Below are 26547 nucleotides of genomic sequence, written 5' to 3'. Positions count from 1 at the left end.
CCAATTGTCAACTTTAAACGTTATAGCACTTTGTAATGCCACATGGAGCCCACCGATGAGAGCATATTTTAGCTTAGCATCAACGTCAAAGCACGTGTAATACATTTTAGACTGCAAAAAAGGAAATGGTGGGCGAGTATAAGCATAAAGCCTTGTGAACAGAGAAGGGTGTGCATCTATTAAAATTACTACATTTAGGATGTTGTCCAGACTTACTCATTTCCATGACCCAAGTGTAGCCTAGCAAGCTAAGGCGTTGACTCGTTGGAGGAAGCTGCCATGATGAATGCATGTTCACTCAACAACTGCTAGGATCAGAGAGAGAGAGAGTGTGTGCGTGCGTGTTGCAGTCTCCACCTCTGAAGCATGTTGAACTGGATACAGCGTGGGAGGCGGGGCCTCATTCATTCCTATGAGAGTTGCTCATTGGCGCATGATGACAAAAAGGTCCAATTTTTGAGAGAGCGAAACGTCACAGATTACCCAGCATACCTGAGAAGTACCCGTATGTGCACTCATAGAGCATGCGCAACTTTAACCAAAATGCTCGTTCACATCAAGCACGTCGATTTGCGTACACGTAACAGCACCGCACGTTCATGACAGCATGGTACTGGATTTATATTAACGAGGCTGCAGTTAGCAGCTAGCGGCTAGCTAGTAAATTATGCTAAATTACACATCAATCGTTATGTACTTTTATATTACGCTGCCATCAGGATCTAGTGATATCCAACAGAGCTTCATTTAGCATGATACTTGTGTGGGTTGTACATGAAACCACTTGGTAATATATAAAAAATGTATATGTTGAAACCTGTTATGATCAAGTGTGAGTTAAAACGTTATCTAAAAAGTCATGCTGATGATGGATTACTGTGGTGGAGTTAAAATAACAATAGCCTATTTCTTTTTGAAATGTGATGGAGTAAAAGGATAGTAACTGTGATTATTCATGTTAAGTAGCCCACAAGTAAATAAAACAATTGCAAGTGCAATAAGAAGCTACAGGAACGTTAATCTACTTCGGTAATATTAACTTTATTTAATACAACATTTACGGTACAAGATTTACATCATACAGCCCATGTAGTATAATATTTTACAAATGATGAATTACAGCAAACATGTGCAATATATCCATTATTACAGCTCCGTGTGCTGGCAGTAAGGCGATATGGTCCGTTGTTATTGTGCATCCATGGGTAAAGAGAAACTCATGTAGTACTGAACACGTAACATGAACGTGCCGGTCAGCGCGGTCCCGTGGGTTAGATGCGCGTTCATAATGCAGAGGGAAATAACTCTCAGAATAACGTTATTAGCACATTTTTACAACTTGAGGAACGAATGTTTTTAATAAGGGCTATACAAATGTTCATACTGGGTAGTTTATTTAGTTTAAAACAAATTATCCAACAAGTTACAGACCACTCTTTCCCAATGTAAGTCAATGGGAAAAAGTGTTTCCGGGCCCAGCAACCTAAAGGAAGTGTAATACCGCCGTTTGACCAGCACGAATATTCTCAACAGACTCCGGCGCACTTCCTGGGGGCTTGCTCTGAAGTGTGGACAAGAGACTATGCAGAAAACAATAAACAAAACAAACAAAACAAAGAACCAAAACTCTAGATTATTTTAAATGTATCAATTTCTCTTGACGTAATAATCTCACAATATATATTGCCTGATATTTTCCCTAACAGCCCTGATAGCGACAAGTCATGGAATTTTGCTTTCTACAGTGTGTGGAAAAGCACATTTCTCTCAGTACTATATTTCCTGCAAAGCAGTAAAACATGCTCAACAGTTTCTGGCTGGCTACAGTGTATACACTTTCCGGTTGGATGCTTTCCTATTATACTTAATGTATGATTGAGACCTGTATGACCACTCTCATCCGAGAAATGACATTTTCCTCCCTTCTTTTAAACCCTACCTTCCTTCCATCCCCCACATACCTTTGAATTTTATAAAGATGTCTTCCTGTATCACTAAGATCCCAATGTTCTTGCCATGTTGTTTGTGCATATTTCTGAATGAATATTTTAACCTCCGCTTTGCTGAATGGAACTTCTATGTCTATGTTCATACTTCTGAGTGTATATAAAATTAGAAATATTTCATTTATTATGTCCATTCTAGATGAAGATCTGCCTGATCGTATACTTGATAATGCTGAAAAGCTGTCAGATGCAATTACACTATTATGTATTTCTTTCTCCTCTATCCATTTCAATGACAACACTAATTCCAACAACTCTGTGGTGTATACTGACACATGGTCTGTTACCCTTTTCTTTATATGTGTATTACTCACTGGGATATAAACTGCTGCCCCTGCACGCCCTGCCTCTGGATCTTTGGAACCATCTGTAAATATGATTGTTGAGTCTGAGTGATATCTTGCAAAAATAATTCTGGACTATGCACCATACTGGCAGTAGTTCTTTCTTTTCCTTTAACTCCTCTCGTATATTGAGGTTTACACTTGGCAATGGGAACAACCAGGTTGGAATGGACGAGATTGGAACTGTGGGGCAATACTGTATTTGATTCAAACCTATACTTGCTGCTTTAACATCACCAATCCATCCAAAACTTGTTAAATGTGACTCATTGTGCTCCCAGCAGTCTTTCAAAAATACTTTTCGCAGGATGACTATCAGATGGCGCGTTTCCACTGCAGCGGGTAGCTCGCTTTAAGCGTGCCGAGCCGTGCGGGGCCCGTTTTTGGTTGCGTTTCCACTTGGCCTAGTTTTGGCCCGGGGCTACTTTTTCACCTTTTTTCTGGCCCGACTATGGTGGTCGGGCCAGGAACAACCAGGCTGAGTATGCTAAACTAGAGAGAGAATCGCTCGCAAGGGGGCTACAACTACAACAAGATGAACATATTTGATCGTGATTTAATTGTAATACACGTTTCAAAATGATGTCGAAGAAACAACATACTGATACCGGTTAGTAAAAACCCTGAATTAATGCTTTGACAAGTCTGCAGACAGACGGCAGGCGAAAAACCCTTTTAAAATGCGTGTTTTCTAAATGTAGCTTGGCTAAGCTAACATTATATATGCTCCGACCGTCCACACTCACAACAACGGCCTATACAGACATAAATAAACCAGCGACTGTATTCACCATGACACAGGCAGTCTGTGGTTTGTACTTGTTTAACTTTTGTCTAGTTTCTGAACAGATATGAGGAGCTGTGAGCTCTGAGTGCTAAGAGCTAACGGCTGTGTTGTTTTTCTGGGGCTCTCATTGAAGATGACGTCACGGCTCCGCCTACACTGCGTTACTATAGTAACTGCCCCAGTTCCTAAACTGTAATGGAAGCACAGCATTAAAGTGAGCCGGGCCTAATAAGGCCTAACCAAACCGAGCGAGGCCTGCAATGGAAACGCGCCAAGAGTGTCCTCCTTCAACTTAACACAGTTGTGGACTTTTCCTGTTCTCATTCATAACACTCCGTTCGATGTCTCACTATGGGATGCGCCTCATCACGGAGCAAACAGAAGCATCAATCTCATTACGCCAATTCTGATTGGCTGGTGATCTTGACCTCAACGTCAGGGAATCACCCCCTATAAGAAGCTTGCACCACGATGCATGCGTCATTCAAACACCACTTCTCGCTTCAGAGCACATCTCTACAGTAGCCGGACAAGCTTAACAGTCCACAGACTGAACCTAAATCCAAAACATTTCGGTCGACGGGCGCTCGCCGGCTACTCCTTCTGCTTCGCAAGAAGACGGTAATACTAACGCCAGTTAGTATTAAAATCGACCTCGCCGTTTCTTTCCCCGGAAAGTAAGGTAAGGTTTTGATTTTTCTCAAGCTAGCTACGCACCTGTTGCTAGCTAGCTTCCCCTTACTACCGACACCACGGTAGCGAGGACGCTTTTCTTTTTCTCTCTCACGGAGGAGAAAAGGATTAGAAGTATATTGACACACCAGTCAATATTCTTTGAGAACAAAGGACCCACACCGTCCCTTTTTCTCCGGATTAAGGACGGGTTGGTAACACTTTTCTCTCAACGACGTATCTGTTACGAGCGGGTCCTCTCCACGCCACGAGGCGAACAATATGGACGCCTCTCCCCCTCACACCAGAGGAGTCAGGGACTCGGAGGCTCGGTCATGCGGTTGCGGGTTGAAGATAGCAGGCACAGACTCACACCAGGTCTGCTCGTCCTGCCTCAGGCTGGAACACGCCCAGGAGGCTATCGACAACCCCGGCTCGTGCGGGCATTGTGCCCGTTTCACCTGAAAGAGCCTCCACCGACGGCTAGCACACCAAGCTAGCTTGTTGGAACAGGACTCCCTCATGTCCACTGATTCGCCATTTGGCAATCAAGACACGGGGGCGTCCGCCGCAGAGACTGAGCCCCTCACTGTGTCGGTCTGGGGCTCACTAACAGCGGCAGCTGCGGAACCGGGATCCCACGCCGTGTCTGGCCGGGACCCGGTGGCGGCAAGAGACGCGGGAACGGAGCCCCACGCCTCACCAGGCGGGAGCTCCCGGCGAGACCTCACCATGGTCTCGCCCGCGGAGGATGTCCTGGAATTAGACTACATGGAGGACGAAGAGGACACCTCTGAATCCCTCCTGTCTGATTCGGATGAGGAAGAAGAAGATATCTTCAAACGGCAAAGCCGGGAGCGATGGCTGCTCTCCCGGGCGATAGCACACCAGCTTCGCCCTATCTGAGCATAGACCTGCAGGCCGCGTGTAAGCGCACTGCGTCCAGGCTAGACATCCCGTGGCCCGAAATGGCCAAGGAGACCACCAGGTCCCGTTACGAGGGGAAACATTCTCCCCAAGCAACATTCTCCCCAAGCAACGAGGACAAGGAGGCAACTCCTCCCGGTCTTCCCGGAGATGTTGGATGAGGTGTCGGTCTCGTGGAGGGACCGACCCACCTACCGAGGATGGGCCCGTCACCAAGCAGGTACCCCACGCTGCCAGCGAAGGTGGACCGTTTCCAGTCGACCATGACTGAACGGTCCTACAGAGCCGCAGCGTTGTCCGCCAGCGCTCTGTACGTTTCCTCACTGCTAACCGCATACCAAGCGGAGCTCTGTGAGGATATGTCGAGTAATCCTGGACCGGCCGTTCTGGACGAGTTGGCCGCGGTCACAGACATTTGTCTCTGTGTCCAACGCTGCGCCGTCCAGGCCATGGGCAAAACAATGGGGATCATGGTGGTGCAGGAAAGAGCTAGATGGCTCAACATCACAAACCTCCCAGACCGGGAAAAGGACGATGTGCTTGACATGCCCATCGTGTTTTAAGGAGCATACAGCGGGAGATGCTCACGACATCTGCTTGGGTTTCTCAAGACAGTTACACGGAGCTACAGACTCCAAGTCACCGTCACCCCCCCTCGCTTCTCAGGCTATCTGTATTCACAAGCCCGGGGAGAGTCAACCCATATTCTGGAGAGAGAGATTCTCTCTCTCCTAGAAAGGAGGGTTTTATCTACCCGCCGAGCAGAGTCAGATTACGCAGACAAATGTCCTCGTAAAGCACCTGATCAACATGGATCTCATAATAAAAATAAACCCCACGCGCCACGGCGTGCGGATAGTATTGGTTATTATGAAATGCGTAGTGGCACTACGCCACTGGCCGCACCCGACTTTTCTAGTACGGGGCGCGCCTACGGGTGCTGTCCTTTCACGGAAGGTGGTCACCACGGACGCATGTCTGACAGGCAGATAGGGTATTTACGAAGGTCGTCCGGTGAGGGGTCTCTGGAGCAGAGACCTCCAGCGGGCGCACGTAAATCACCCGGAGCTTTTAGCGGTGTTCCCCACCCTAAAACGCTTTCTGCCTTCTCTCAGAGGACACCATGTCCTTGTGAGGACAGACAACACGACCACAGTATCGTGTATGAACCGCCAAGGGAGGTTGTGTTGTCTCCAGTCACACACATTGGCACACAAACTGATCCCTTGGAGCGGCAGACGTCTCCTCTCTCTGAGAGCGACGCATGTACCAGGAGTGATGTACCTCGGGACAGAACTACTGTCCAGAGGTGCAGAGGCATGCCCCCGGACCCCCCTATAGGATTTGAGGTCCACCCCCACTTAAAATATGTTCACATAGGTTCCTAAATAGATTTGCACATTTTTTAAAATAGTAACCAATGTCCATATGTTTATTTTTGGGTAGTAGATTTAGAGGGCTATCACTACAGGCAGCAACGCTGTAAAAATTGACAAATAAATCCAGCAAAATGGCACAAAAAACTGGTAGTGGCCTGGCTGGGTGTATAATTCCCGGCCTGACTTATTGTCCCGGTCCGGCTACCGGAGGACCGAGGAGTCGAGGAGGGGGATTTGATTAAATGAGAAAGGGCCAGTGACTGGATATATCCCCCCTCCCCCTCTCTATGGTCGCTGAAATGGGGAATTGAAATTACGGGCCAAAAGTTGTATTTACAAGTATTAAAAGTAAGCAGAGGACACCAAACCAACTGAGACCCGTCTCTCCGCCGCATCTACGTATTGTACAACAACACACACCTACACACTGTACAACACGCACCTACTCACTGTACAACACACACACCTACACACTGTACCACACACACAACTGTACCACACACATCTACAGCTCCTAAAGCATAATCAGGCTACAGCCATTGTGTATTTTATTATGTGAAGCACTAAATGGTCTTAGAAAAATATCGACTCTTTGTTTGTAGATATCTACTAAACTAAAGCAAATAAAGAGAGTAGGCCTGTTATACTGAGTGATATATATATTATACACACTGCTCTGCTTTCTGCACGGACCTCACAGAAACATCGCGATGTGATGAAAGCAGTTTCTAAAATAATATCCAGGGGATGCATGCAGAGCTGTCATTGGCTGAGATAAGTCCGGCCGTGCGTCACGCCTCCACCGTTCCCAGAAATGCATCCTCGGAGGAGCCGTGGAGGAACCATCAGTGTATCCTCGGTTATAGCTCCTCCAGAGATCCTCGGTCCTCGATCATGGATGTATAATAAGAACTGGATACAGCGTGGGAGGCGGGTCCTCATTCATTCCTATGAGAGTTGCTCATTAGCACATGATGATAAAATGGCCCAATGGCGCACTTCCTGGGGGCTTGTCCTCGATGTGCTGTCACTACCCGATCCGTCACCCTGCCCGATCGGTTCTGCGCATGTGCGAGAGGGTCCGCCATGTTGGACAACTCCGGACGGCAACACCAGATGGACACTTGACACAGTGGCTTTTAGCAAAGCTCAAAAAGAAAACTCGAGAGAGATGAGTTATTGTTATTACAACGTGACTTCACTATTATTTAACAACTCTTTTTATTGGGTTCTTTTATTTGGGGTTAAGTACATTGTCAGAATAAGTGAGGAATGAATTTAACTTCTGTTAGACAGCCATATGCCATACATTTTTGCATACATTCACAGTAAATATTTATTCAGTATGATAGCTGTCTAACAGAAGTTAAACCTATTTCTCACTTATTCTGACAATGTACTTAACCCCAAATAAAAGAACCCAATAAAAAGAGTTGTTAAATAATAGTGAAGTCACGTTGTAATAACAATAACTCATCTCTCTCGGTTTTTCTTTTTGAGCTTTGCTAAAAGCCACTGTGTCAAGTGTCCATCTTGGGTTGCCGTCCGGACTTCCGGACCATCTCGCACATGCGCAGAACCGATCGGGTAGGGTGACGGATCGGGTAGTGACATGTGCATTTAGAGAGATGTCCTTCAAAATGGCGCGCTGAAATTCATTTCCGGGTCACTGCCGGAGGACCGAGGAGTCGAGGAGTCGAAATTTGAGTATTGAGAAACCTCTATAGACAATTCACAAATAAAAACAATACCCCTCTTCCCGGTCAATACTGAGTGTAAAACATAGATCTGTGAGACAAAATAAAGAAATAGGCCTATATAGCCTACATATTTAAATATGTACGCATATATAATGTATACACATAATACAAAGGAATAAAAGAAGAATAAAATCCAATTCAGTTAAAAGCTAAATTAATATTCATTAATAATCTCAAAAACAGGACACAACCAACGTGTCTTGACCAAAGTTGGGACCTCTCACATGGCCCAAAGATAATTCACAAGATGATTAATAGGTTCCACTTTTGACTTTATACTTATTTCTTTATGTGAACTGGATTTTCCTTTCACATTTTAAGAACTACAAATCTTTCAAATTAAACAGGAAAGAACAAAACACGGTGATAAAAAGGCAGAAAGGCTGTGGGAAATCAGTAGTGGATCTGATTTTGACTGATTAACTTTCCAATCATCTCTCAAAAGCTTATTTTGGAGCACCAGTAAAAGAGGGAATTGCTTGTTTTGTATGACCTCAACTTTTGTCATATTAAGAGGAGGAACTAAAGGCTGTCCATTCCTTCCCAGGAGATCCAGTAGTTTTACCAGTAAAGTGCAGCTACATTTCTGTGATCATTTTGGACCAACCTGAATAAATAGTTGTTAAAAAATGATACAATAAATTATTCTGTAAGAATTAGCTTTGAAAGTTAACACTTATAAAGTCCACTTCTTTAGGATTGTGTTTTTTACTTAACCCATTTATTTGCATACCAGGTTCTTGACAGATCGCATCATATTTTACATACATACGGATTTGAAAAATGTCCACTTTTTATGACGAGGGTAAATCAGTAAGATGAATCATATTTTGCCTTAATTTATTGGTGCAAGAGAAAATAACGTTTGTTTTTTATCAGATGACTTGGAAGATAATCACTACAATTGCTCCCAAATCAATGAGGGTAACACTGCTCTCTGCTGGTAGAGAAGCTGATCCACAGTGGTCGCTGTGACTCAGGATTGATAAATCTACCATTTTCTTTTTTTTACCAACTGTGACAAAAGTAAATGAATGAAGTCCACAACGGTGAGATGAACGATATTTTAACTTTCTTGCAAACTATGATCAGTAAATTAAATATGCAAACTTCAATGTAATAGATAAAAAACATCTAGCTCTCTGAACACTTGTCTTTATACTACTAAAGAGTCGAAACATTGGTATGCTTAAAATGGAACTTGCCACAATTGTTTAGATAAGGAGAAAGGTGGACATAATGTGAACAGACGAAGCAAATATTCTTACTTGTATGCATGTCTTAATTCATTAGTTTGTGGGGACAGCGTTGAAGCCTTTTTACCCTTTTATTTCAAACCAGTGATACTTCCCAGTTAGTCCTTTGAATCCCAGATCACTCACATTTAGGACGTCAGTCCTATTTCATAAATGAAACAGTCCTCACTGATTTCCTTAGTACTTGTAAACTTCAGAATTTACCATATTATTAAAACCCGAAGCCTGTATTTATTCCCATGCCTGAAAGTCATTAACACTAATATCTCCTCCCACAAATGTAATGTTAGTCAGGCTTCTGGTTGGCCATGTCCCTTAAGCATTAAACATTTAGTCAAATCTGCAAACACTGGCCAGATCCAATATATATAATTGGAATTATTAACTTCATTTCAATATAAGTGCAACTTTCAGCAAAGCGGAATGAAACAGTCAATACACTTTCTATAAACATTTATTTTCTTTATTGGCCAGAGACAACTAGATCAGACAAGGACTCCATATTGTTTCAGAACGTCCGTGTATTTTGCAATCTTGCTCTCAACGTTCTTTTCTGCCACCTTGGTCAGCTTGATCGTACACTTCTTCTTGCCGTAGCGCAGCTTAGCCTTCTCCTTTCTCTTCTCCTCCAGGGTGGCTGTGATGGCCGCGTACTTCCAGCCAACCTCATGAGCCAGACGCCCAAGAAGAGCAAACTGAGACAGAAAAGTCAAAGTCAGTAACTTTCAAAGTGAATCATATATTTTCTAAATTAACCTTCTTAAGTGTAGGCAACAGAAACTCCCAGCTAAAACAAACCTGCACATGTTCTTTGATAGTGCACCTATAAACTTTGTTTAAAGTTTCATATAAAAAAGGCACAACGTCCCTTCTCAACTCAGCAATCAGATCCGAAAAGTTGTCTCATCAATGGATGATCAGTTTCGGTATAGTGTTCATCATTGTAGAGTAGGAACCGTTGTGGCAGGTTGAACCAATTCAACTGGTATTTCTGCATGTTGGCCAATATGAAAGCCATGTAAGAAGTAAAAATGTAATCTTAAGTGTGGCCAAAATCCCATTTAGTCTGTTCTTGAGAGATATTGAATGCTCACCTTGCGAGTGGGCTTCAGGCGCACGATCTTAAGAGCAGCTGGAACAACCATGCGCTTCCTCTGTGGAAACAAAGCCAAAATCAGTAAAAGAAGAAAACAAAATGTCTTTGCATTGATAAGCTTAGTTGTCTCAGAGAGAGTTTGTTTTCAGAGTCATAACTCAAACAAGGTAAGTAAGTATAAAGGTTAACATCACAGACAGCAGAGTAGACATGTTAGGGCCGCCCTTTGTTTTTCAATTGAAATAATCACCTTGTCATAGGGTGGTGGGATACCGTCAAACACCTTCATCCTGTCCAGAGCGGCCTGTCCTCTCTTGGTTTTGTGGGGCAACATGCCTGTAAACAGAGAATACTCGTTAGTTCAGTTTCAAATAGCCAATTAATTAAACCTGAATCAAAAGTGTATTTGTCCAAGCACACAGGAATGTCCTCATCTCAACTCAGCAATCAGATCCGAAAAGTTGTCTCATCAATGGATAATCAGTTTCGGTATAGTGTTCATCACTGTCAATCAAGGAACAACTTGTGCTGGGTCAAATAAATGCCAAGATCCTGTATTACCAAATATTAACCTAGATTACACAGAATTATATTTTAGCCAACACTGGACCTTTGTTGGTTCTTATGATTAAAAGGTTTAGGCCTTGCAACTAGACTTAAAATGTCTCAGCCACATTTCATGGTAGAGGAATACATATCTCTGTCAAAGTAAATAATGCCTGTCCAATGTGCAGTCCACAGATAAAGCGCATTTACTGCATTTGAACTGAACAACTTGTTTGAGTGTAATCCGTTTATTCAAAACGGTAATAGCATTGTTCAATAGTGTTGACACTGAAAGGCAATTTATTTCACAGTAAATGCTGTGATATTCCCACTACAAGAATATTTCAGCATTACATTTCAGTTGTTGGGAGTTGCCTCTTCCCAACTTTACACTTAGTTTCATGCTCACCTCTGACAGTCCTCCAGAAGATCCTGCTGGGGGCTCTGAAGTGGAAAGGTCCACGAGAGGGGTTGGTGTTCATCCTCTTACGCAGGAAAGCCAGGTACTTCACTGTAGAGGGGAACAAAATATAAACACTGAACTGAGTCACAAATACTTCAAGACACCAAGCAGGGGCAGCCATTGTGGCGGTATTAAATGCCGATGTCTCAGATGGTAGTGCATGTAGTGGTCTCATGGTCAATTAAACTCGAACAACATAGTAGGGAATCATCACTGACAACAGGCATAAGGCACAATGGAAAAGTGTTTTGTCGAGCATACATAAACTCTACTTACGCTTGTTACGGTAGAAGTTTCCTGAGATGTTGATGCCTTCACATCTCACCACCACTACTTTGTGTCCTAAAAGAAAACCGTAGTTTAGCATTTGAAGAACAATAAAATGTGCTCACATTAATCATCGCCTGCATACTGTCTCAGATGGTAGTGCATGTGAGTTTTCTCATGGTCGTTAAACTCAAGCAAAGCTGTAAGGTGATCATCATTGACAGACTGAGGCAAAGCAGCTTAATTTCCCCTTTGGTAATCTTTTTAATTATCGAGAGCAGAGTCTCACTCCATTCACTGCTGGGTATTTTTAATCAAGGGTTCATTCTTGCTATAAATGACTTTAGAGGAAATGGTTTTCCAGCATTAAATTACATATGGGTTTACTTAAAAAGAAATAAACTTACCCAAAAGGACCTGTTTAGCCACCAGGGCAGCAAGCCGACCGAGTAAATGGCCCCTGCCATCAAGCAGCAGAACCTGCAGGTTGGAAAGTGAGAAATTAATACCGGCATAATAATTCTGAGCTGAAAATTCGGAGAAACATTGGCCATTCTACAAGCTTGCTTTACATATTAAACATAAAATCAGACACACGCTTCAGAAATTGATTGAATATATTTATGTTGCTAGTCACGTATTATACATAGTAAACTCACACGCCATTTTAAAACGTTAATGCTCCTAAAGAAAAAAGACAACCATGGTCCATTTAAATCAAATATTGCCAATTAGAAACGTTAGAGAACTTTGAGCTTTGTAATACATGCCACATGGAACCTACCGACGAGCATATCGTTAGCTTAGCATCAACGTCAAAGCACGCTGAATGCATTTTAGACAACAAAAATAAAATGGTGGGCAAGTATATAAGCATAATGCCCTTTAAACAGTGAAGGATGTGCATCTTAAAATTACTACATTTACGCTGTTATCCAGACGTTCACATTCTCATGCCCCAAGTTTAAGCTAGCAGGCTAACGGCGTTGACTCGTTAGGGAAGCTGCCATGTTGAAGGCATGTCCACTCAGGCACGGCTATGCGTCTCAAACAAGTTCCAAAATAAGGTCTTAAGAGTAACACCGACCAAAAAATAAGTAACGACAAGGAGCCCTGTGGTTACGGCTTTCAGGTTAACTATAAAGTACCAGATTTAACAACCCCTAAATAGCAAAAATTATTATTATAATTGGGCCGCTGCAGTTTACCTTATTGAACCGGTCCGCCATGATGTGCGAAAAGAAAGACGTACGGGGCTGTCCGTTCTAAAAGGCAGGGGCAGGCGGAAGTGACGACGTTTTACTTCTTTCTCGTGGGAAGGTAAGCATGTACACAAATGTTGCATCGCTGCCGGTGTGTGGAGGGAGAAGTTATTTAAAAAAAAATGAAGTATCTAATAGATGTATTCTTTACTATTTCCAATTATGTATTTATATTTTAGAGTGTTTGCAATTTTGTCAAAAGTGTCAGTAACACCTGGACCTTCAGTTGGAGCACAGTGTTCTGCTCACTCATATGTGATAACTTAATGCACCAACTTGCAATTTTCTATACATTTTTCACTGATTTTTCCCTCAGATAAAACATATGTCTTTATTGAGAATCATCAATATTTGATTTTGTAATACCTTTCTCAGTCTATGAGTAATATTATCATCATTTAAAAATATTCTGATATATTTGTGTCTGAAAATCCAATGGATAACATTACAATTTACAACAATTGCCATCTAACTTTTAGTTCAGTAATAAATTACATTTCTAAGTAATCCGACCCAACCCTGGTTAAATGTCAAACTAAGTGTGCCATGCTGCTGTATGCGGCCTCTTATCACATTTCATTTCTAATAGATTTTTACTTAAAATGGTTTTATATTGAATTGAAGGAATTCTATGTTATTGTAAAGCATGTCATGGGTATATTGGTTCAAATATTAGAAGATAATGTACAGCTGAGTGGTAATATCATCCGATTTATTTGGTTTGAAAATCCAGTGGATGTGACCTTGATGCTTCAAGGATTGCCAATTAAGGAACATGAGCAACCCAGCCCCTTCAGTGGCCCACATACATGTTACCTTAAAGAGCAAATTGATGCAAATCACATCTTCACAATATGCATTTAAACCTTGCAGGGATGGGTCAGAAACGACACAGTGCATTTTCGTAAATATGGCCAAGGTCTGTGATTGCATAGGCTATGTATATTTTACAATGATGCATGTCAAGTTAGAGACAAAATCATTTAGGTAATAGTTTAACATTGACATATTAAGGATTTAATGGCTGAAACTATGTCATCATATTGAAACCTTAATGATATTAAATCTCTCATGACATCCAACTATAGACCCATCAGTATCTTGCCCATAGTATCCAAGGTATTTGAAAAACTGATTGCCAAACAAATCATCAATCATCTCAACAACAGCTCCTTTCCACTGCATCCAATGCAATTTGGATTCAGGACTAACCATTCAACAGAAACAGCGACATGCTTCTTCGTGGAGAAAGTTAAGGCATCAATGGACAGGGGTGGGGTTGTGGGGGCCGTGTTCCTTGATTTACAGAAAGCTTTTGACACTGTTAATCATTACATTACATTACATTGCATTTAGCTGACGCTTTTATCCAAAGCGACTTACAATAAGTGCGATCGCCCAACAAAATACAAACTTGAAGAAAACAGAATCATATAAGTACATCAGGTTTCATAGAAAAAAAACATTTCAAGTGCTACTCAACTGGCTTTAGGTAAGCCAGTCCTTTATTAGTATATAAGTGCTTTGTTAATAGTTCTATCGCTCGAAGTGGAGTCGAAAGAGATGAGTTTTCAGTCTGCGCCGGAAGGTGTGTAAGCTATCTGCTGTCCTGATGTCAATGGGGAGCTCATTCCACCATTTTGGAGCCAGGATAGCAAACCCACGTGTTTTTGCTGATGGGAACTTGGGTCCCCTTCGCAGCGAGGGTGCAGCGAGCCGTTTTGTTGATGCAGAGTGGAGTGCACGTGCTGGGGTGTACGGTTTAACCATGTCCTGGATGTAGGAAGGGCCAGATCCATTCACAGCATGGTACGCAAGTACCATTGTCTTGAAGTGGATTCTAGCAGTTACCGGAAGCCAGTGGAGGGAGCGGAGGAGCGGCGTGGTGTGGGAGAATTTAGGAAGGTTGAAGACCAGACGAGCCACTGCATTCTGGATGAGCTGCAGAGGTCGGATGGCACATGCAGGTAGACCAGCCAGGAGGGAGTTGCAGTAGTCTAGGCGTGAGATGACGAGAGCCTGGACCAGAACCAGCGTCGCTTTCTGGGTCAGCTGGGGACGTATCCTCCTGATGTTGTAAAGCGTGTATTTGTAGCAGCGGGTTGGAGCAGTGATGTTTGCAGTGAAGGACAGGTTGTTATCTAGGATCACGCCCAGATTCCTTGCAGTCTGAGTCGGGGAAACAACAGAGGTGCCGATGTTGATTGTCAGGTCAAGAGTGGGACAATCTTTTCCCGGAAGGAAAAGCAGTTCAGTCTTGTCAAGGTTGAGCTTGAGGTGATGAGCAGACATCCACTGAGAGATGTCAGCTAGACAAGCAAAGATGCGTGCGACGACCTGGGTCTCTGAGCGGGGAAAGGACAGAATGAATTGGGCGTCGTCAGCGTAGCAGTGGTATGAAAAACCATGCGGGCTAATGACAGATCCGAGCGAGTTTGTGTACAAGGAGAAGAGGAGGGGACCAAGAACAGAGCCCTGAGGTACCCCTGTAGTTAATTGACAAGGGTCGGACTCCGACCCTCTCCAAGTATCCCTGTAGGTGCGGTCTTTGAGGTATGAGGTGAGGAGGGAAAGTGCAGAGCCTGAAACTCCAAGTTCTTGAAGAGTGTGAAGGAGGATCTGATGGTTCACCGTGTTGAATGTAGCAGACAGGTCCAACAGGGTTGAGAGTGGGTTTCTTTTGGAGAGGGTTTACTCTTGCCTCCTTGAGACTGTTTGGAAAGTGACCAGAAGTTAGAGAAGTGTTGATGAAATGGGTGAGAAACGGTAGAATATCAGGAGCGATAGTCTGAAGGAGGTTTGAAGGGATAGGGTCCAGAGGACAGGTGGTAGGGCGGGCAGAGGTAATGAGGGTAAGAACCTCACTTGGAGAGAGAGGGGAAAAGGAGGTCAGTGTGTGGGTGAAAGGAGGGTCTGGTGACCCAGCAGTGAGTAAAGGTGAGTCAGAAAAAGAAGAGCGAATATCATCAACCTTTTTTTCAAAGTCGTTAACAAAGTCGCTTGACAGAAGGGAGGAGGGGGAAGGGGCTTTGGGGGGGGTCCAAGAGGGTGGAGAAGATGGAAAATAGTTTTTTAGGATTGGAATAGGAAGATTGGATCTTATCTTGAAAGAAAGTGTTTTTTTCTTGAGAGATCGAAGCAGAGAAAGAGGAGAGGAGAGCCTGATAGGTTAGGAGGTCGTCATGGTGTTTGGATTTCCACCGTTTCCGCTCTGCTGCCCGAAGGACGGTTCTATTAGCACGCAGTGCGTCATTTAGCCAGGGAGCAGGAGGGGACTGACGAGCCTGCCGAGATGTGAGAGGACATCATAACATCGTATTGCAAAAAATGCTCAACTTAAAAAGTTCTATAGAATTCACCAACCTTTTTAAATCTTATCTTTCATCCCGCTCCCAATGTGTTAAAATTGAGAACCATAAGTCTAGTGCGCTATGTCTGTCAACTGGAGTACCGCAGGGCTCTGTATTGGGCCAATTCCTGTTTAGCATGATCAATGATCTGCCTTCTGTGTGTGGACAATGTGATGTATTAATGTATGCTGATGATAAAGTTGTTTTTACTCATGGCAAAACCGCAGAAGAGGCTGCAACCAAGGTCACTGATGTCTTGGTGAATATTACATCCTGGCTTAACAACAATTGTTTGCAACCAAATATTTCAAAGACAGTGTGTATGTTCTTCTCCAAGGGCCACAGCATTATAACAGAACAAGATGTTTTCTTTTCTGGAAGGAGACTACAGGTTGTCTCGGAGTATAAGTACTTAGGAGTACACATTGACACAAACCTCAGTTTCAAAACTCATATCAAAAAGGTCTGCAATAAAGTGAAGTTCAATCTGTCAAATGTCAGATACATTAGAAACTTCCTATCAACTGCAGCAGCTAAGCTACCTTCACTCAATGGTCCTCTCCCACATCAACTACTGTCTGATAAGCTGGTCTAATGCACACTCTACAGCTCTAAAACAACTGGAATCACTAACAAGCACTCAAAACACTGGACAAAAAGCCATTCCTTTTTGATGATTGTCTCTCTTTTAAACTTCATGTCAATAACCTGCTAAAAAAACTGAGGGTTAGGCTAGGTTTCTTTTTCAGAAACAAGTCCTGTTTCTCGCTTGAGGCCAGGAAAAGGCTAGTCACTGTGACCTTTTTACCTGTGCTGGACTATGGGGATTTGTTGTATATGAATGCACCTGCCAATTACCTGAGCAAATTGGATGCTGCGTATCACAGTGCTCTGAGATTTGTCACAAATTGTAAAGCGCTTACTCATCACTGTACACTGTATACCAAGGCAGGTTTACCATCTCTCTCTGTACGGAGGCTCAGTCACTGGTACACGTTTATCTATAAAGCTTTGTTGGGTAAACCCCCGTATTATATCTGCTCTCTGATAACACAGAGAGTTGCAAGCAGCTATTGTCTGAGGTCACATGATGTGGTCTTGTTAGATGTGCCAAGAGCAAGGACTGTCTCAGGTAAGACAGCTTTTATGTGCGCAGCTCCACTTGCTTGGAACAATCTTCAGCAAGAATTGAAACTGAGCAATCTCATTCCTCTGCATGTTTTTAAAGCTAGGGTAAATGAAATGCTTGCCGATACAATGGGCACTTGTAAATGTCTATAACTATGTATCCTGTAAATATAATGTATAATGTCCTTTATTGTTTTATGTTTCATGTGGAACCTATATGCTGCAGGTCTCCCTTGAAAAAGAGATCTATGATCTCAATGGGACCAATCTGGTTAAATAAAGGTTTGAAATGAAATTCCGGTATCATCATTGTCACATTGTTAAAAAGTATAATCTGTTCAGCTGGGAAAATCTCATAGTTTACAAAAATGTCTGCTTAGTTTATAAGATCACTCATGGGTTGGCTCCTCCTCCTCTAGCTGGCTTTATCAGCCTAAAGTCCACCTCAACCAGGGCTACTAGAGGTGCGGCTAGGAGAGACTGCACCATCCCATTTAGGAAAAGTGCATTTAGTCAGGCTATCTTTTCATTCCACGCATCCCATCAATGGAATTCAATACCACAACCAATAAGAGAATCCTCATCCTACTACACATTCAAGCACAGTGTTAAAAAGTGGCTCATTAATAATCAAGTGTCAGCACTGATGTGTGGGTGTAGGTGTTAGTATGAGTGCGTATTGTGAATGTTTTATTTATTATCATGACTTGCTCTTATCTGTATTCAGTGATGTCGTCTATTTATAAAAATGTTGGTATAACAATGTTGTGGTATTTTAATTCTTGCTTTTAGGATGCCTATCACCATCTGACAAAGGGACTATCGGTGAAAACTAGCCTTTTGGATAATTCGAGTACTTTTACATGTTTTTAATATGTTGATTAATGTACACTGTCCCTTGTTTTAAATAAATCAATTGAATATCTGTATATAATTTTTACAGCACTAAAAAGATAGAGGTGATTAAATTTGCCTTTACAATATGCATTTATTTATACATCACACAAGAAAATAGGTTGATGTACCCATTTTTAGCATTGGAGATTCTTAAGTTTCTCGAAAACATTTGTACAACTTGTGTCACAACATGCAATGGAAACAATAATCTTTTATTAAACAGTTTTAATAACTTCATGCATTTACAGTACAATCAACCACACATTCATGACTGGCCCGATGACAGTGCATGCAGCAATCTGAGTAAATAGTGAAAGTGTTTGGCTGTGTCGGTGAGAGAACTGGAACTTTTTTATTTGGTAGGTTACACTCAGTCGTCGTGCTTAAGCTTCCTGATCTTTCCCTTGTGGCGGTCAATCTCGCGCTGCATACGTTCAATCTCCTTTTTGTGGTGTTCAATTTCCTCCTGGTGATGCTGCTTCAACGCAGCCAGCTGTTCCTGCTCCTTACGCCTAATGTGCAGAGGGACAGATAACAGACACAACACAGAGAAATAAGGACAGGAAGAGAATAAATAAAAAACTTGTGAAAGTTAAGGTCCATGATTTTTAAAGACAGATGTAACACTCTCAGTCAACATGTGGTTGCTGTAAAAGAAATAAATGCATACTTGAAGTACATCTCCTCCTCAGCAGCCTGTTTCCTCCCCATGGATCCACCTGCCTCTCTGATGGACCCTCCAGCACCACCACCTTTCCCTGCACCTTTACCCAGCTCACCCAACTGAGGCAGGGTGGGGAAATGTTAGGTAAATACATTCAGAGACAAAAGAGAGCCTTGTTAGGTCTTTGCTCAATAGACAATATTTAAAGAAACAGTGTCTCCATATTTCACAATTTCAAGGGTTTGTTGTCTCTGCTATGAAGGTAGATTCAGGCCACAATCTACAAGGTCAACAATTAGTTTGTTTCAGGAGTCAAACATGACTCTTTGTTAGAAAGCTCAAAGCTGATAATAGAGGTAATGTAACTTGGAACAGACCAGAAACTGTTTGTGAAGAACGATGCAACCAAAACCACAGAGAGAAAAAAAAAACCCAACCATAGAAGTGAAGGTAGCCAGGAAACTACTGTTTTTCTTTCAATTGAGCAAATATAACATAATGTGATTAAAATAAATAATTTGTAGTCAAGGTAATTTTTGTAAATCTGTCTCATAAATTGATTTACTAGAAAATCCCTCTGACCTACAATCACATGCCACCAACAGTTATTTGTCCACTTGTCAACACCCGTTCAGCTAATTAGGCTAATTCATGTATGATTCACACACAGCAACCAAGTGGTGTATTGCAAGGATGTATTTTACCTGGTCGGAGGACATTCTAAGCTGTGATGTGACAAAAGTCCTGATGTTGGGCCTCAAAAACCTCGCCATTTCTGTGTCTCACGTGTGAAAACAACACTGACCGTTTCCAGAAGAAGAGCTTGCCCTTGTCCTCAAAATACGCCACAGGAACACACCATTATTACTCAGACAGAGGTAACGACATCCTTCATCACAGTCAGGTTCGACTAATGTAAAACCGAGGTAATAACAAAATCATATTTTAACATACACTCCGCTGCAACCAATTTTATTTTTGAATAAGGAGTAGTTAAATATAGTTTGAGGAAATGCGCCGTGACTTTTTTTCCAAAGTGGTATGGTCCCGAGAGTGGGCAGCGTGACAACGCACGTTTTTTACGTTTCTGCTGACATGTCAAAACTTGTGAATATCTTGTTTTATAAAATGTATTTTAACGTATATACAATATGTCCTTTTAATTAATCTATCAAGGATATCCCTTAGCTTTCAAGTACTACTTTTCCGCCAACCTTTTGAATTTTTAATGCGCTTTTGTCCTCAAGTTTCAAATAAAGTTGTGGGAGAAAAAAACAAAACCCTTAACAGAAAATCTAAAATCCTTCGACATTAAAAATCCTAAACATGTGTCGCAACCATAGACTGTATAGGTCGCAACGTCGCAACAAATGTTACATATTTGAAAGCAACAGTGATTTCATCATTAATCATTCATTAAAGGTGGGGTAGGTAAGTTTCAGAAACCGGCTCGAGATACACTTTTTGTTATATTCCATGGAATGCTCTTAACATCCCAAATTGACCTACCCCACCTTTGAGAAACCGGCTCGAGATCGCTCGAATTTGAAAATACACAACCGGAGAAAATCTGCCACTTCCTTATAGAGCCCCTCCTCCAACACACACGAACGCGCACATGACCAATGAGGGCACGAGATAAATTTGTGCCCCGATGGGAGGCTGAGGCAGGTAGGCCTGTAAAAAGTACAACCAATCCGTTTGGTTGTACTTTTTACAGTATTACGGCTTCTACAGATGACATTTTTTTATGGATTTTTTGTCAAAGCACTTAAGATATTTATTGCTATCGGGATGTTAAGAGCATTCCATGGAATATAACAAAGTGTATCTCGAGCCGGTTTCTGAAATTTAACTATCCCACCTTTAAGATTTAAGTCCATGTTGAGTTGTAAAGGAGTGTTAAGGAAGCCTCTAGAAATTATGCCATGTAGAAAAGTGGTATCTTTTCATTTAAAAATAAAACTCATCATAGCAAATTAGTTAAAGTTTTCTCAGTTCGACCAAAATAAAGGATGAACTTTGATCTGTAATGACTAGAAACACAAGTTAACATTTTGGGTTAATTTAAGCATCTACAAAATTAAAATAAAATCAACCATAAGAAATGCTTTGAAGGATTTTATTCAATGCAGCAAAGAAAGTACACAGTTTCCTCACAGATCAATCCAAATACTGGCTCATGTGGTGAAAGGAACCTCTCAGACACCCTTCCCCAGGTCCCCTATAAATACTTTGCTTGCCAGGCAGCTCTGAGCTCACTCTGTCCAAAAACCAAAAGAAGAAACTAGGAAACACCTAATCAACTTAAAATGTCAAACCACATTCAACATTTTTCACAATTCATATCATACGCCATTACTCGACTAATTAAAGTTACATATGTACAAGTGTGGTTGGAACCTTGTCGGCAAGCAAGTGCTTTAAAAAAACAAAACAGAAAAACAAGATCCCCATTTATGTAAAAAAATGAAAAGACTAAGCTTAATACAAATTATATTTTTCTGCACCGCTCCTGTTCATTATCTGAACATAACACACATTAAGAGGCCCCCATATTTCTTCTGTGCGACAGTTTCTGCTTAGTTTTCCTGGCAAAACTGAGAATTTGAGTTACCCTTGAGCTTTACCGAGATATTTCTAAAGAAGCAACAGTTGCACTTGAGACACATTTCATTCTGGCCTGTGTATCTGCAAAAAGCCATGCCATGATTATGTATGTAGTTGCTAATTATGTGTTTCTTTCCTCTTTTTTTTTACATTCACAATAAATAAAACTTGGTATATTTTTAGGATTAACCACTTCATAAAGCTTAAAAATATACTCATTAGATTTTACAGTTAGATGTCATGTACACATCAAAACAGAAACACTTATTTCTGTAAATACAATTTCAGGTTTTGTCTTTATAAATGTTTAAAAGAATAATACAACTCTTCCGAAATAAAGCAATATAAAAAACTAAGGCTTAGGGTCAATCTGCAAAAATGTGAAACTTGCTTTGACAACAGCTTTTGCTAAACACACATTGCCTAGATGTATTGCTCTCAACAAGTGAATATGTTGCCTGTCTACCGAAAGTTCTTTTTTTAATGCTGGCTTGTGCTGATATGTTTTGGTTTTGTTTAAAAAAGGTTATAAAGGATACAAAATTAAAAGTATGGCAAGAGAGGAAATAACTAAAACAAGATAAAACAATATGGGGGGTGGGGATAGGTAGAAAAGGACCAGGGTACATCACAGGCCCAGCAGCGGTCTGCGGAGGCCCTTTGGAGGAGGCGGCGAGCGCGCCCCCCCCTCCCAGCCCCGTCAGTCCTGCTTGATGCTGCCCAGCGCTCTGAGGCGCTCCAGGAGGGGAGGGTGGGAGTAGTGCCACATGGAGAACAACCAGTCAGCCACGGGGAAGCCCAGGTTGTCCTTGTTGAGCTTGATGAGGGCAGAGTAGAGCTCGGAGGCTTTGCCCATGCCGCGTGCAAAAGCATCAGCCTGGAACTCAAACCTGCGACTCAGGACCGTCAGACAGAAGGACAGGAGCTGCAACCACAACATATACAAACAACTGAATTTGTGACGAAATCTGAGGTAAAATACAAAAAAATAGATCAAAAATGGATGGAAACCCTATTTATCGAAGCACACCCACCTCATTGTACGGGGAGAAGATGAACTGGAAGATAATCATCAAGCCTATCAATGTGGGTTGGCTGACATTGAAGCCAAAAGCTACAAATAGCTCTTTACGTCCAATCAGAACAGCAAACAGGGAGAAGCACAGGAAGGAATTCATCTGGAAAAAAGAACAGAGTCAGAAGATGTTAATTGCATATAAACTTACATTTGAATGTCTTTATTTGATTGTGAGTAATCAAGTTGTGGTTTTGTTTAAATGCAGACATTAGGAGAACATGTGTCCACCTGACTGATGACGATATTCTTGACAGTGTGGCCAAGCTTCCAGTGGCCAAGCTCATGACCAAGGACTGCAAGGATCTCTGAGTTGTTGCATCCTTGTTTCTTGTTCTGCAATGTTAATTGTAAGAGAACACAAGACATTCAGGTCACAGGGATTCCTACAACAGCCGGTTTGAACATTTCCTAGTAATGTAAAGAACCCTAGTTTTTAAAATAGCAATAGGACATTTTCTGAATGCAGTTTATGGCTTTGTAACCTTGGGCTTGGCTTTGGATTCGCTCGATGTATCCTCTCTCTCTGCCTGCTCGGGCTGGGGCTCTCCGGACTTGTTGAGAGGTGAGTAGTCTTCCAGCAGTGTGTCAAACAGCACAATGCGTTTGTTCTTGAAGAACCCATAGAAGTAGGCGTTGCTGTGTGAAGAACGCTTAGAACCTGGAATTATGGAAAACATTCAAGACAATTTAAGACTGCTGTATCCTAAACCAAGCTGTAGAACCATTTAAAAATGATCTCTTCAACTTGACAAAAACATGCAATCTGGATGATGCCTCTTTGTATTACTGTACCTTCAACTACATACACCTTGGTGAGGGGGAAGCTTATACTCTTGGCCATATCCTCAATGTCTGTCTTCAGCTCTCCTTCTGGCAAAGGTGTGAACTTGTCAAACAGGGGAGCAATGTAGTCAGCATAGATCGTTACGAGTACCTGAGAACAAAGGAGAAGAGGAGATGTATTGTGATAAACAACCAGCCAAAGTGTAACTACAGAGTGTTTTTGTGTTATTTTAGAGCTACTCCATAATTGCCAAAAAAACTACACATTCCTTTGAAACCCGATTAATCCCTTTTCTAAGAAGTGCATTCTTTGTTTGTTTCAACACAAGGTGAATGCAGCACTGACCAGAGAAACAGCCAGGGTGAAGAGCCAGGCGTAGATGAAAAAGTAGTCTCCACCAATCTTGATGATGTACAGGAGCAGGGAGGTGACAGGGAGCAGGATACACTGGGTCACAATGAACTTCTTCACAGCATCCTTAAGGAAGAACCCAAACGTCTGAAAGGATGACAACAACATATGAAAAATCATCTTGGATGATAGAAACAGTTGTTTTGCCAACAAAAAGACAAACCCCTTTTTTTGCTAATTGAATGTACCTGCTGGTTAAAGCCATGCTTCTCCTCAATGACAAATGTGTTGTACACACTCCAGGGAAGTCCAGTAAAGGCACTGAATAGGGTGGCAAGCGTCAGAAACACAAGCGACTGGGTGATCTCGTACTCTGAACCAAATCCTATGCGAGCCGTCACAGAACCAGCGAGCTCCCACATTAATGGGATTCCACCCAGGAGCAGGATCAACTGAAAGGTTGGGTACATAACGTTAGCCTTTTAAATATAAAAGAACATACATATGATAATAAATAATATTGAGTTTAAAATCATGTTAAACTCAATATTCATGGAAATAATCAATCACACTTTAATATTATATTTTAAATCCGAGTTCTCTCTCTTATTCCATGTACATTTGAAGTGACAAAAGTATACAGACTTATGACACAGACTTGACACACAGGGCCCACTTCAAGACATCCTTAATAATAAGACTGATTGTGAAAGTACAGCTTTTTTGCTGAGACATCTATTGCTTTTCATTTCCTGGTTGTCTTACCGTCCCTTCAGTCTCAGAATAGAGTCCAGACCAGAAGCTGAAGTTGCTTTTATCCAGCTGATAGAGACGCGACTTCTCGAATGTTTCCGAATCCATGATCTTCCCAAGTTCCTGTGGCACATGTGTGGTTGATCTGTAAATGCTCCTCTGTGAAAGGGAAAGAGATCAGCACTGATGTTATACACAGGCCAATTTATATTAGTAGCCTATGCTTCAATTTCAAACGAACATGACAAAAGACGCCAGAAACAGGAATCATAATATTTAGGTATTCATATTTGTTTCTGCGTTTACTGTTTTAGAAATTATACATGTCTGCCAACATCTGTCAACCTCATGCTGACAATCTTCTGAATTATAACCAAACATTTTCTTCAAATACTTTGTAACATAGAAATGTAATCCAGTTGTCATAGTTTCACAAAGGTTTCACATGTGCAGGTCCTTGAGTAAACATTACTGTTATATAAATTATGTCAAACCAAACCATTTTTAAATTAACTTGCATTAATCTTGAGTTTGCAAGAATATAAAACAATCACACATTTTTTGTAAGTTAACGTTTACTGCACCATTTGGTTTGGGGTCCTTTCCCCCCCGACAAACACATTTAGCTACAAAGGAGGAACTTTGACTGACAAATTATTAATGTACCTGTCTGTAAGAAAGGTATGCCTCCCAGAGATACACCGTCCACGAAAATCCCAAAACAGCATAAAATATCAGCTTCTCCACTGGGAGGTCAAATATACTTTCAACCATCTTTGCAGTGTTTTAGTTCTGTGTTGTTGGAGCAGGCTCTCAGGCTAGCTCAGGCTAACGCTAATGTTACCGTTTCCTAGCCTGACGGGTAGTTTTAGCTTAGCAGCTACTTAGCTTTCACTCTACACACAAACACACACAACTATTTGAGGTTAACTAAAGGGAACACGGTTCCCACGTTAAATCGACAAATACCGACTAACTGTGCATCCAGTTTCCATTCCTAAATCAAGGCTTTTACATCTAATATCTTTCCATTCATGCGAGATGTGAGGTGTGGCAACAAATTCTATCCCTGTGGAAACAAAGACTACTATACGTTTGGTTCCGCTGCTGATTTGTTGCAGTTGTGAGGAACTCAATAAAACACGTCTTAAAACTATCCTAAGAAAGCTTTTATCTTATTAATGCTGGCCTTTTCAGTAACTCAACTGTGATTATTAAAGAGTTCAGCAATATGTGAAACTACTTTCTAATTCGTCTGTATGTATATGATATTATAATCCATTGTTTACTGCGATAACCCCCCTGATATTATTTTATTTGTATACAATCCCCTGCATACTGAATCTGTAATGTATTTTGTTCTCAAACTAAAATAATAGACATAAAACATTATTATACTATGAAACTGTTAAGTTAACTATTTGAACAATATAAATGTAATTATATATTATTACAAGTACATTTATTTATTTTAAATCATCTTCCTCTTTCTCTGAACCCTCATGTGGAGTATAGCTTATTTTGTTCATCAAACAACCTTGCTATGATCATACATCCATGGATCAAAGATAATGTTTTAAACGCTAGAGTCCTTCTCTGGAGAAGCTGTGCCACACCTCAATTGTGCAGAATACTTGTCATGCAAACAGTGAACTTGTGTGCTAAAGTTTATTCAGTGTATGGTGTATATGGAAAGTAATTCTTATATATAAAATATATATAAACATATGAGGTTAATAACCCTGATTTATCGCAGTCTATCACTTGTTATTACATTAGGCGAAACACCACATTTGAAATAATCTAACCCTAGGATCTAACTTCAGTCATTGCCAAATTATAATGTTCAGGGGACATAAATTAGCCACTGGTTTTTCCCACTATCCTCTCTATTATGCCATTTCTGACTGGCTCCTGGGTTTATGTGTGGTAGTTCAAAGTAACAGTTGTTAACAAATGTGTAGTCTTAAAATAATGATGGTATTAAAACCTACATCTTCAAAGAGCAACCTCCTGTTGTTTAAGTTGTAAATAAACCCAAACTAAATGAAAGTTAATATTTTTTGCACAAACTAACTGTTACACAGTTTATGGGGTCCAGGACTTTAGGTCGACACTAGCTTTGCCCAGTAAATCATCCAGTAAAATGCCGAATTTTTTGGATAAA

The 26547-nt window shown here is 41.4% G+C and overlaps 3 protein-coding genes and 4 non-coding genes across 7 annotated transcripts; all 7 read right to left on the bottom strand.

Moving 5' to 3' along the window:
- Nucleotides 1–9569: 9569 nt before the first annotated feature.
- Nucleotides 9570–12757, bottom strand: rpl13a (ribosomal protein L13a). Its single transcript, XM_034078319.2, has 7 exons — nt 12712–12757; nt 11911–11983; nt 11513–11578; nt 11183–11284; nt 10478–10563; nt 10226–10285; nt 9570–9826 (listed from the first exon to the last, which is right to left on the bottom strand). Exons 1-7 carry the CDS (start codon nt 12730–12732, stop codon nt 9617–9619), a joined length of 618 nt encoding a protein of 205 aa, XP_033934210.1. The 5' UTR covers nt 12733–12757; the 3' UTR covers nt 9570–9616.
- Nucleotides 10006–10078, bottom strand: LOC117442330 (small nucleolar RNA SNORD50). The gene has a single exon (XR_004551504.1). It is a non-coding gene; the product is annotated as a small nucleolar RNA SNORD50 (small nucleolar RNA).
- Nucleotides 10665–10737, bottom strand: LOC117442326 (small nucleolar RNA SNORD50). The gene has a single exon (XR_004551501.1). It is a non-coding gene; the product is annotated as a small nucleolar RNA SNORD50 (small nucleolar RNA).
- On the bottom strand, nt 11377–11457 carry LOC117442336 (small nucleolar RNA Z195/SNORD33/SNORD32 family). The gene has a single exon (XR_004551510.1). It is a non-coding gene; the product is annotated as a small nucleolar RNA Z195/SNORD33/SNORD32 family (small nucleolar RNA).
- Nucleotides 11647–11728, bottom strand: LOC117442334 (small nucleolar RNA Z195/SNORD33/SNORD32 family). Its single transcript, XR_004551508.1, has one exon. It is a non-coding gene; the product is annotated as a small nucleolar RNA Z195/SNORD33/SNORD32 family (small nucleolar RNA).
- A 5454-nt stretch (nt 12758–18211) lies between the features above and the next one.
- On the bottom strand, nt 18212–19790 carry atp5if1b (ATP synthase inhibitory factor subunit 1b). The gene is made up of 3 exons (XM_034078322.2): nt 19509–19790; nt 18811–18923; nt 18212–18652 (listed from the first exon to the last, which is right to left on the bottom strand). The coding sequence occupies exons 1-3, from the start codon at nt 19575–19577 to the stop codon at nt 18511–18513; spliced, it is 324 nt and encodes a 107-aa protein (XP_033934213.1). The 5' UTR covers nt 19578–19790; the 3' UTR covers nt 18212–18510.
- Nucleotides 19791–20912: 1122 nt separating this feature from the next.
- On the bottom strand, nt 20913–25472 carry zmpste24 (zinc metallopeptidase, STE24 homolog). The gene is made up of 9 exons (XM_034078328.1): nt 25047–25472; nt 24393–24539; nt 23876–24079; nt 23622–23774; nt 23285–23426; nt 22975–23150; nt 22721–22825; nt 22449–22592; nt 20913–22339 (listed from the first exon to the last, which is right to left on the bottom strand). The coding sequence occupies exons 1-9, from the start codon at nt 25152–25154 to the stop codon at nt 22115–22117; spliced, it is 1404 nt and encodes a 467-aa protein (XP_033934219.1). The 5' UTR covers nt 25155–25472; the 3' UTR covers nt 20913–22114.
- Between the last annotated feature and the right edge of the window lie 1075 nt (nt 25473–26547).

Source organism: Pseudochaenichthys georgianus, unplaced genomic scaffold, assembly GCF_902827115.2.
Source record: "Pseudochaenichthys georgianus unplaced genomic scaffold, fPseGeo1.2 scaffold_411_arrow_ctg1, whole genome shotgun sequence".
Classification (NCBI taxonomy): domain Eukaryota; kingdom Metazoa; phylum Chordata; class Actinopteri; order Perciformes; family Channichthyidae; genus Pseudochaenichthys; species Pseudochaenichthys georgianus.
The sequence above is the reverse complement of the archived record's forward strand: the minus strand, read 5'-3'. Positions and strand labels throughout refer to the sequence as shown.